The sequence below is a fragment of the Hesperophylax consimilis genome, chromosome 3 (assembly GCF_061612785.1).
Source record: "Hesperophylax consimilis isolate HC1 chromosome 3, BYU_Hcon_1.0, whole genome shotgun sequence".
Lineage (NCBI taxonomy): Eukaryota > Metazoa > Arthropoda > Insecta > Trichoptera > Limnephilidae > Hesperophylax > Hesperophylax consimilis.
The window spans coordinates 34,763,959-34,776,654 of NC_142838.1; the positions used below are offsets into that span (position 1 = coordinate 34,763,959).

The 12,696-nt window shown below is 33.3% G+C and overlaps 1 protein-coding gene across 1 annotated transcript in view; it reads left to right on the forward strand.

The window, feature by feature from the left end:
* LOC149425329 (uncharacterized) overlaps positions 1-12,041 on the forward strand; it is a 242,357-nt gene extending 230,316 nt beyond the window's left edge. The window contains exon 8 of the mRNA XM_089650769.1: positions 11,884-12,041. Within this exon, the coding sequence (XP_089506895.1) occupies positions 11,884-11,969 (86 nt within the window). The 3' untranslated portion in view covers positions 11,970-12,041. The remainder of the gene's footprint in view (positions 1-11,883) is intronic.
* The last annotated feature ends 655 nt before the right edge of the window (positions 12,042-12,696 follow it).

Below are 12,696 nucleotides of genomic sequence, written 5' to 3' on the forward strand. Positions count from 1 at the left end.
GGGCATCTGCGTAAATACGTGTTCAAATAAATTTTGAATGACTAATATTTTATTGCGAAATGATCAAGCAGATCACATTTTTAACAGTATCACAATAGATCACATTTTTAACAGTATCTTGATTAAAAAAAGCCGTATTGATTTTTATCCGGGGATAAAATCCTTAAGATAAGATCGTTTCTTTACAAATTTTATTTTTTTTCTATTGCCTTTGACTTAGTACCTTTTGATTCTAAACTATTTAGAACGCGTTTTAATTTCGTTTAAATTTCATATGAAATTCACATTCATTTCATATATCACATGAAACACAATTTTGTATGGAAATATAGGCTCAAATTGGGCTTGTATTTATATCACGAAATACGCCCACAAGGCACTTTTTGTGTTATTCGTTTTTCTATGAATCCTCAGGGGCAACACATGGCCAAATTTCAAACCTGAAATAATTTTTTTGCAGATTTTTTGTACCTGCTAACTTTTGCGAAGAAAAGTTTCTGTTTGAATTCTGTTGAGCTGCACGGCCTGCCACTTCGATAGATTATACTCACTGAAAAAGTTTGATTAATAATCCGCACATACAAAAGTTTGCGTACGTAATATGCAACTTTACACAAAGGTAGCAGTAGAGGCCCATGACTTTTTTTGAGGTAAGATTGAAAAATCCGTTATTAATGATATTGTTGTAACTGAATATATTTACTTTTTTTAAATTTCAATTTTGTTGCTGTTCTTCCTCAAACTGAAATTATTCTGATAATCGTAATACAAAAAATATTGATTTGTAAAATACAGGGTTTTCCAATAAGAGGTGTTATTTTGAATAGCCCGCTATTTCAATAGATGTTACTTTTAAAGCTGTCATTTTTTGACATTTGACAAGTAGAAACTACGTTATTTATAAAAATAGAACGATGCATTGAAATTATTAAAATTCACTTGAGTGAATCAAATGCAAATCATCTTGAGTGATGAGGCCCATTTCCACCACGGTGGCTTCGTTAAAAAGCAAAATTGTCGCATCTGGGGCTCGGAAAACCCAAGAGTTATTGTTGAAAAGCATCTTTATCCTCAACGTGTGACTGTTTGGTGCGGTTTATGGTCCGGCTGAGTCATTGGACCTTACTTTTTCGAAAATGAAGCTGGAGCAACAGTTACGGTGAATGGATCGCTATCGAGAAATGATTAATGATTTTTTATGGCCGGAATTGGATGGTATTGATCTGGACAGCGTTTACTTTCAACAAAACGGCGCTACGTGCCACACAAGCAATGAAATCATTGATCTTTTAAGATTGAATATCAAAATAACACCTCTTATTGGAAAACCCTATATATAAATTTTCAACTACAACATCACAATTTCGTATTTTTCAATATCACCAAAAGTTACGGACTGTCTCTGATAGGCAGACATTGAATGTATTTGTGCTCACCGATAGTTTAGTAAAGTTTTTTGAACTAGTTTGGAACAATCATTCGCTGTCCCGTCTTACCCAACGGACGGGTTGTTTCGGAAAATTTGAACAATTCATCAAATTTCAACGTTAATTTGTGAGTTCTGTGAAAGATATTTTCTAGTTCTGTTATTATTTCAGTTATTTCTCTCCTTCCTTTTCATAAAAAGACCCACCACAGAACATCCCCAAATTTGACATAAATGAAAAAAAATCCAGAAAGGCCTCCTGTGTGGAGCTAATGAAAAAATAAAAAAAATCTAGCTCGTCGCATTTGCCGTCTTCAAATTGAATGCGCACACGAGGGACTTAAATTGCAACAACTATTTCGTCTAATTAGTTGGAGGATTCAAGGACAAGAAGATTTGAAATGAAAAACAATGGTTCTATTAGTATCATTAAAAACTTATGTATAGTTAATAAGTACTTGGAGGAAGTATGGTAGAGTGTTTATATTTGAATTCCGAACAGTCTCCAAAGACTTTGGACATAATCGTTCAACCGTTTAAATCTAACTAAAAAATCTTTCGTGTGCGCACCTCCACGGCAACTCCATATTATATCGTATGGATTTTTATGCCTGCAAATGTTGCAACGCAACTGTCTCCGCAACTAAAGTCTCACGTGTGAAGGCGCCCTTATTCCTTGTATTCTTATTTATACTAATACTAAATATTATTTAGTCAAATACCTACTATGATGATGTTAGACGTACCTAATATTAAATCTTGTAAATGATAGGTTACTAATTGGCAACCTTTTAGTTCGAGCAAGAAACTTTTACATTATTTAACAAATACATCAGCAGGACAAACGTTGTAGACAAACAAGGGCGTTTTATGCCTTCGGAAATGGAGAAACATCATGTTTCAACATTATCCCCAAAAAGTTGTAAATTACCAATCTAGATATCGTGCGAACTGATTGCAATATCCATTTCTTTTTAATATCAATTTTCTTTCCATGAATTAATGCAAATCTTGAAAGTGGTAATTAACCCTTTTCGTACTTATTCAATTATCTTACACAATTATCCTAATCAGATTTTATTTCATGTAGTAAAAAAAAAAACTAATTTTTATTGAAAAAAAATCTTCTTCTTAAAAAATTAAAAGACCTGTCTATTATTTTTTATATCTCATGTCGTCGCGTTTAGGTACCATTTCTTACGGTAAGCGTCTCAACTTAGACTGATTTCATAAGCTGTGATTAGACATGTAAGTGACTAAACATTGGTAATTTTGCCATAAATCACTTACGTACGCGATTTATGAGAAAAAAAAACTTACGAGTGTAAAGGCAGCCTAAGGCTAATACAAAAATCCCTTTATTTTAGTACCGGTCAAATATTTGACTAACATTTAAATGTTTCGCTTTCTATTGCCACTATTTTGTTTTATGTTCAATTTAAGTTATTTTCTCGACCTTTGTGTAGGTTTTAGTTAACATTCTTAGTAATCAAAAACACAACGGTAAATTAAATTGATTACCCACCTTTATTATGATATATATCTATCTGTCATACCATTATTGAGATACGCTTGAAATAAATCATTATTTCAACAATACATTTCTGTAAACTCCAACCGACCACAAACCATTACCGAAACCTGTTTCCCTCAACTAATGCTTTCCCTTCACTAATTAATCTGCTAAATAAAGTTCATTGCTCATAGGATTTAACTGAAAGTATTTATTAAATAATTACAGGGAATTTACTTTTCGAATGAACACAGTTCGTTAACATTAAAAATCCTTATTGAAACTTAGAACTATCAAAAATTTACATTTGTCAAAAATTTTAACAAAAGAAATACAATTTCAAAATAAACATAGAATTAAATGATTAATATAAAACTAATACATGTTTATCAAAAAGCATGTTTCTAATTATCTCTAATTAAAATCAAAATCAAAATTTCCTATGAAAAAATCATCTCCGTGATCGAGGGGTAACTCTAGAGTAGTAGGTAAGCTGGAGGTCGCGGGTTTATATCCCGGCGTGCGCAAGTAAATTGTATTTGATTAATTTGTGTTATTTCACAATTTACTTCTTTAAAATAATATATATATAGTATATTTACGGCACGTTCCAGAATGGAAGGTACTTCCAGTATCGCCTTGGTGTACGACCACCATTCAGAATTCAAACGTTGCTTTAAATGGCTTTGGCCATGTTTTTTGACCAGATCTGAATAGCCAGGTACTTCCTCAACTTCCTCTTTCCATCTCCTTCCCCTCCTCACTACCTTCAGCCTCACAACAACCCCACTTGGGGATGACATAGTCTCACTGGCTCCAGTCTGAGAGCAGTTAGTGCGGTTTCACATTAAAAAAATATATATTGGTCAGTAAGTACTTAAATACGATGTTTTCATATTTAAAAAAAAACATCATCTTTGCTAAGGACCTTTCAATACGGAGAACGGTCTCATTAGAATAAACCCAGCTCATTAAAAATATATAAATATATTAATTAGAACCTAAAACCTTATAACCTAAACGAGTAGAGGTGGATGGAATTAATATACATGTATCACAGATAAGTATTTGTGGAAGTTTGCAATATAAATTTATGCCTTTTTCTATGAAATATATTTTGCCTCTAAAAAACCTCAATAGTATTGAAGGTTTTTAGAGGCAATATATTTTGCCTCTAAAAAACCTCAATAGTATTGAAGGTTTTTAGAGGCAATATATATTTAAATATTGAAGACAATATTATTGATTTCTAAACGAAAATCTGAAACAGAAAAATCAGAAAAGGAAACGGTCCCAGATGTGACCGTTTCCTTTTCTGATTTTTCTGTTTCAGATTTTCGTTTAGAAATCACTAATATTGTCTTCAATATTTAAATATTACAATTTGAGGTTTTACTCAATAAAGTTATTCAGAAAAATAAATAAAAAAATCAATATATATTTAGTAGAAATGGATGGAATTAATATACATGTTTCACACATAAGTATTTAAGGAAGTTTGCAATATAAATTTATGCCTTTTTCTATTAAATATATTTTGCCTCTAAAAAATATCAATAGTATTGAGTTTTTTGGTTGCAAAATATAGTCAATAGAAGTGGATGGAATTAATATACATTTATCACATATTCGTATTTCTGAGAGCTTGCAATAAAAATTTATGCCTTTTTCTACTAAATATATTTTGCTTCCAAAAAACCTCAATACTATTGATTACGTGAAGTTATTGCATTTCGTAAACGGTCTACGAAATTACATGGGTTCAATTTCTTATTTTGTAGGGGTTCCATACAAAATAAAAAATTTAACCAAGAAAAATTTACGAATTGCAACAACTTCCCGTAATTAATAGTACCTACTGTAATTTTTTGGGGCAAATGTACCTATATTTAGTAGAAAAAAGTAAAACTTTATCTTTCAAACTCTTACAATTACGTTTTATATATATTAAAATGTATTTAATTCATTAATAATAATAATATGTGGCAAATTTATACAGCGCCGTTTTCGTGAAAAATCACCTCAAGGGCGCTGTACAAATACATCTAATAAATAATAAGTATTATTGTTAATAACAGAGTCACAAAAAAATTAGTCATAAACTTGATTGGTTAAAAATAAAATTTGAGACGGAAAAATTAATGAAATTCTTGTTAGAAATATGAAACTTCTAACATTACGTGTATAATCATCGAGGATTGGAAAAAATAATTTACATGACTTTAAAAAATATATATGGAGCGGTTAACGATGGTTATAATCGAGCTGTCCATTTCAAGGAATTGAAGTTCCTTAATCGAAGCAAGTTATTTTCATTAAGTTCATTCAGAAAATTTGTTTTGGCTGAAATTATTTCTTTCAAGTTTTCATGGATGTGGGGAGAGAAATAGATACACAATACATATTCAATGCATTTTTACTAACTATTTATTTTCCTAATGCACATGTAAATGATTCTATTTATATAATAGTACAATTTATACAGCGTTCAAAAAACCCATTTTATTGGACCCTTGGGTGGTGTTGGTATTATAAAACACGCCTAGCACAGCAAAATATCTAAGAAGAACCCGATTAAATCGACCCACACGATTATTAAACCGCTTCGATTATGCACATCACTAGAAACAGCACGACAATACATCAAACCATAGTTATTGGTAGGTATATGAATTATTATTTTTTACGCTCGTTTTATTCCTTCATAACCACCTAGTATGCCCACACCCTGTAAAATAAAATACTGTATGATAAAAATGAACTAATCCAATTTCAGCCGAATTTAAAACACCTATAAATAAATAAAAAGCTTCCGTATAATCCACAACTCTAGGTAGGTCCCTAGCTAATCTTAGATTAATTGGGATGGTAGAAATATTGTTGATAATTTGAAAATCCTGGTAAATCCGGGACCGCACAGGCATGATTTAGAAACAATTACAAGAAAAATGTGTAAATAATAAAACATATTGTACTGCACATCTGACATGACGTAGAAAACTAGTTGACTTATAAACAGGTTTATTTTCATTTGTTCGCAGTTTTAAATACCGGAGTGATCGAGCCCAAGCCAGTTTAGTTAATAATTTGGAAACAAAGTGAGTTCTGACATCAGTTTTCGTTCTTGCTTATTCATTATCCACCTTGTCTTATACCTACATTACATAGTAATACATACTCGCACCATTCTTTCATTTTTCAGAAATTAGAGCTTAAATATTACCCTATAATATATACCAACATTTCATCACAAGTGCATAATATTTAACAAATAAAATACTGTACAATGATCTTTCAAAACCAACACATTATCAAAAATGCGTAATAATTTGCTAGAATAGTTAATAATAATTAATTCTTTATATATGTTAATAATGCACTTTGAATATAGCCCAAAAGTTTATTAGTAATGTTCGAAAAATAATCCCTTTCCCGATTTTTTTATGAAAAGTTTCTAAAAAATGGAAAAAAAATGCTCGTATTTAAAAAATAAAATATAAAATGTAGGCAAATAAATCACTGCACGCCACGATTTAGGGGGAAATATCAAACTTATTCGTATCGTAAACTTATTGGTAGGTACTAAACTGATAACTCCTGGTATTAAATAACAATGTATATCGAATGTTTTAATCTTTTTAATAATACATAAAGATGGACCTCTCGCCATTTCAGTACTAGCAATTCGCATGATATTACTTCTACTCTTGCAGGTACTAGGTAGGGCGTTGGATACTATAACATATTTGAAGAAGAAGATAATGCTAATAAATCTAAACAAGACACAGAAAAAAATGTAAAGTTCTCAACTGGAAATCAAACCCAGGATCGAAACTCGAAACAAACTCAGCCATTGTAATCTAATTATTAGATTACAATGGCCGAGTTTGTTTCTTCTTCAAATATATTATAGTGTTAGATACTATAATATATTTGAAGAAGAAGATAATGCTGATAAATCTAAACAAAACATGAAACAAGACACAGAAAAAAATGTAACGTTCTCAACTGGAAATCAAACCCAGGATCGAAACTCGAAACAAACTCAGCCATTGTAATCTAATTATTAGATTACAATGGCCGAGTTTGTTTCTTCTTCAAATATATTATAGTGTTAGATACTATAATGTATTTGAAGAAGAAGATAATGCTGATAAATCTAAACGAAACATGAAACAGAACAAGACACAGAAAAATGTAACGTTCTAAACTGGAAATCAAACCCAGGATCGAAACTCGAAACAAACTCGGCCATTGTAATCCAATTATTTAACGTTTATTTTTTATTCACTAATTATTTTTGAGACCGTTTTCTTTTATTATCTTTCTGTGTCTTGTTCTTTTTTCATGTTTCGTTAAAATGTATTGGTGTTATAGTTTTCTTCTTCGATGATATATTCCACTGATGGGTATAACCCGTCAAAAGTTATCAAAAGAAAAGTTATTCGAATAAAATTAGATACCGTAATAATTTTTGTTATTTGTTTTTGGGGTGTTATGCCGTGTTGCGCTAACTCCTTCTTTAGCCAACGTTTCGGATAGCATTGCAGTGTCCGAAACGTTGGCTAAAGAAGGAGTTAGAGCAACACGGCATAACACCCCAAAAACAAATAAAAAAAAAGTGGGTGTGTCAAGCCTACGCAAGACAGAAGTGAAACTTCTAGTATTCCTCTCTCTCTATTTTCATTTCATCATCTCTATTTTCTCTCTTGGGTTAGTTTGAAAATTAGAGGTTAAATAATTCAACGACGAAGCATGGATTTGCTTTTTCTAATATTTTCTTATAGATGAATGACGTTCGATTAATGTATAGTTCCAAAAATTTTCAATTTATTCACAAGTATACAATATTACATAAATAACAATATTACAATTAAAAATTACAAAGAAATTACAATGACAATTTACCAATCATGTGCCATTTTCATTGTCAATTTCATGAATATCATTTCCTAATGTCGTGATAATTGGGTTATGGTAACTAAAGTGCGAGATATATACATGAGCACTTAAATCCTTAATGAATCGTGCAAAAACTGCATCGATTGTTGTCCCGTGTCGGGAGAGAACGTTCGTGAGCGGCTCCCCCACCTCAACAAGCGCATATGGTGAGAGAGGGACAATGAACGGTGAGCGGTGGTGGGGGTACCCGCATTTTCGTGTCGATCCTGACTCGGTTTTACTCCGTCCCCGAATTACGCGCCTAAAGAAGTTTCACTTCAAAAAATACTTTTGGCCGTGACAATCTTAAATCTTACCGTAATAATTATTCACAAATCCATTAGAAAATATTTTATTCATTGCAATTGGGGAATAAAGAAACATTTTATGCAGTTCATAAAGAAAACATATACGCATGTTATTTAAAAATAATTTAACACTTATAGTAAAATGATTAACTCGGAGGATTGCAAGTACAGATTTCAAAATGGTTTTTAAAAAATTAATAAGGTTTTCTGAGATGTATTATTTGGGTAATGTTTAGTTATGTACCTACAGTAATGGTTGTTATCGTTAAACCAATCGTTGTGGGTAGGTACCTACCAAGAAAATATTTAGCCACTCGAATAATTCAAATATTTGTATTACTGCCTTCCCAGGAAAATATTTCCAACTGCCAAATACGGGAGAAATTAAATTAATTTATGAAAAAAATTTCTGAAGAAAAATACAAAATTGTGTCTGTATAAACAGCAAGTATCAAGAAGTACGAAAAACTTTTTTAATAATGAATTTCCGCTGTTTCTAATGCGCCAAAGATGGTGAATTAATAATATTACTGCGAATGTACTAGAAGTTTCAAAACCAGGTTTTCTTTTTTTAATATTTTCATATTGAACCAACAAAAGGTATGGTATTGTGATGTAAGTTGCGAGCTGAAATCAAATTCCGAAAAAAATTGAGAAAGAAAATAATGTCCACATTTTATGGCGTCACAGCTTCGTTCGAGAATTCGTGTGAGAAACAAACCATAGTTAACAGATTTCATGAAAAAATCTCTGATGTTACTCTCTTAACACCCGGTTGAACCAAATTCTCCGTATTTCACACCCCGTGTAAAGTATGAACTCCGAAATCAGAAAAGTTATAGGTTAAGGGGTAAATCACCGAACAAAGTGTGACAAACTCTGTTTGAGAAAGTAGGTGACTCAGCCAAAACAACACTGTGGCGGGTTTCTTTTATTATTGATCACGTTCTCATTTAACTCCTCTGCCGAAGCTTGCAATAATAAAAAAATAATATATATGTCACCATCCCTTCCGGCGGGTCCAGAGCTCAGAGGCAAGTAGGGGGTGGGAGGTTGGGATGTAGGGGTGCGGTTTACTGGTGACATCAATGTGGATTGTGTCAGTTGCCAAAGCAGGAAATAGGAAAAGATCCTAATCACGTTATTATTTTCATGAAAAGGAGATTTATCGCAAGAAATCAGTAAATTTAAATTATTTACAGGCCGTAGGTATTCATTAACAACTACAATAATTGGAAACTAGCCTGCTAAAAAAAATTGTTTAAAAAATAATTAAAACAATAATTCATTGTAGAACTAAAATATTTTAAATGCGATATGTTTGTAATATTGGCTAGAAAGTTATGTTTGAAAAAACTATTTTCTATAAACCAGGAAGGGGCTAAAAAAGAATTAAGCTTTTTACAAACGCAGTTCGTTTGATGTTTTTTTTTCCAAATCCTACTTTTTCAGAAGATTTATTTTTGGTATGATGACATGAGATAGAGTGTTTATTTTGATAGTGACAATCGATTTTACGAAACATATTATACTATATACGCCAAGCCAGTATTACATTTCAGCCAGAATAGGGTGCACATATTTTTACTAATTTTGTATTTAACATAATTTTACTGACAGCTGTAAAACGCTATTTGTAATATCCATCAAACTTAACAAAGACCATGAGTACAACATAAAATGTATCAAACCTTCAATCTCTGTCATATACTAGGTACTTACTACTAATATAATGTACATTTAAGCAGACATTTTTCACCATACGGATGGTATTAATATTGCTTAAGAATAATTGATTAGTTTTTTTTTACATTTAACAATAATTTATTGTTTTATTACAAAATGTAGAAAATACTGAAAAAATACCCGTTTGAGCTTTGAGATTTATTTTTATTGCGTTTTGAAGGTTGCAAAAAAAATAAGGCTCTCGGGTCCAAATAAGCGTGCTACGTGCCCAGGATTTGTTATTTCGGGGGGGGCACAGAAGTGGACTTACTCTTTCTTCAAACAAGCTTACTACAGTATGGAAGATACAGAACTCCTTAACAGCCTCCATGATCGATGGGTAAGGCTCTCGACTAGTAATTCGAATGTCACGGGTTTGAATTCCGGCGTGCACAAAAAAATGATGATTTTGTGTTGTATCACAAAAATAATATATAGTATACTTGCGGTACGTTCCAGAGTGGAAGATACTCTCAGTATCGCCCTGGTGTAAGACCACCATTCAGAATTGAAACATTCAAATGCTTGGTGGCCAGATCTGAATAACCTTCCTCTTCCTTATTTCCTTCCCCTCCCCACAACATTCAGCCTCACTACAAACCATCCCAATTGGGGATGCCATAGTCTCAGTGGCTCCAAACGGTTGGGAGCAGTTGGGACTCTTGTGCGGTATTCACACATAAAAAAATCACCTTGATTACAGAGTTGAACCGTTGCTATAAATGACCACAGCTGTGTTTAGTTACTAAATACGAATAGCCGAGTAGTAACCAACCTCCCTTTTCCTTTCTCCTTCCACTTCCCCCTATACTTTAATTGTCTTCTAGTTATCTTATTGCGCCGATGAGTTTTTAATTATAATTTGTACTGATTTCTGTTTTTAAGCTGTAATAATTTCATATCTGAAAATTAACAGGTTGATGGAACATTATTAAAAAAAAAAGTTATTAAGTACCTACCTACCTTAATACCATATCCAAATCCGATAGGGGATTTATAAGTAAGGGATTTTGCATGACAAAACATTTTTTAAGGGTCACATACTTAATTTTTTTCTAGACTTGTAAAAAGTCTTGCTGAAAAAATGCTCGATTATAGCAAAGGTCAAGATGTGTTTTACTTGCAGTATTTAACTAAATCATTTATATTGTTTCCAAGCGAACAAATTTTAAAACCAAAAACACGTAATTATTCATTACTTCGCAGTGCATCGCCTTAAGGGTACACATAAAATAATTCATAATCTGCTATTTCATAGATGGCGCTAATTAAATTATTTTAGGAAAATACGCTTTTTTGCAAGTCATGCTTTAAAATATTGAGATGAATTATTTATTTTCACCTGTAAATATATAATTCGGTATATTCTAGTGAATAGTTAGTTTTGTCTGTGTAAAAACTCAATGCTTTCAAGAAAGGCATATAAATAAAATATATATATTTGTTACAAAAAGGGAAGATAATAAAAAACTTATTAAAATTATTGTATTAAATCAACGATACCATATGGTATTTGTTTGCTTTCCATGAAAGCAATGAGTTTTTAAATGGACAAAACTATTTTAAACGAAACGCATTTACAGACGCAAACAAAAAATTCAATTTAATATTTGAAAGTATAACTTGAATAAATTTTTTCTAAAATAATTGAATTAGCGCCATCTATGAGTCGGCAGTTTGAGAATAGTTTTAAGTTTACCCTTAAATAATAATAATATATATTTTTGGGTCTTTGAAATACCCCGGTGACGGAAAGGGTAAATTGAGAATCAGATGTAGGAAATAAAACTTCGTATTTTCCTCAGTGAAATCAGAACCCACGTTAGTATTTATATATGTTGTAGCCAAAATACTTGCAGCTCCTGATTCGCCGCGGCCAGTTTTTCATGTATACCCATAATCCATATCCGCTATTTCCATGTGAACCTGTATATGGAAATAGCGGATATTTCAATGCACATATTGCGTAGGCCACCCTGACGAGGAGCACTGCTGCGGCGAAGAGCGCTGTTCCCTGGGCGAGCGAAGCCTTTCCACCGAGACGGACTACGCCTGAGGCTCGGCCCCGCGGCGCGCCCGGCCCGCCCCCGTCCCGCCACGCGCCCCCGCACCGCGCACCCCCGTGCTGCCGCCGCCGCCCCCGCCGCGAGCGCGCCCCTCGCTCTGGGACCTGCTGCAGGGCCTGGTCTGCGCGCTCGGCAACATGCTGCACCTCGACCGGGTGCGCAAGCCGCCATGACACTCATACAACCTTACTCTGTTCTCACTCAACCTCATTCTGTTTATTACCATTCTCATGCTGGAATATCAAATGCTAGTTAATAGTCACAACTTTTCACTTTTGTTACGATTAACTTCACACAGGAGGCCCTAAGGAAATTATTTTCCCCTCAGGGCCTATGTTATCTTTGGAGATGTTGTGTGGAGTATTTTTAAGTAAAGAAAGAAGAGGAACAATAATTGAAACATATATGAGAGGCGGGTTAGTGAGTCAAGGATTGACGTATGAATCCACCCCTCCCAAGGCGAGTCCGGCTGAAGAGATCAAAGGGCCTCCCTTAATCGGCTTCACCCGATTTGGCCCCCAACACAGTTGGTGGGTGGACGCATCCGCCACCAAGACCTCGACAAACCTCACCCCATGAACTCGGGATCCCTGCTAAATCACCAAACTTTGTGAACCACTTGGGGTGATATGGCAGAGGTGCTGGTTATACATTGACTGGTTCCCGGGGTGGCGGTATCCATACGCGCCTCCCAAATTGATGACAAGCCCGCAATAA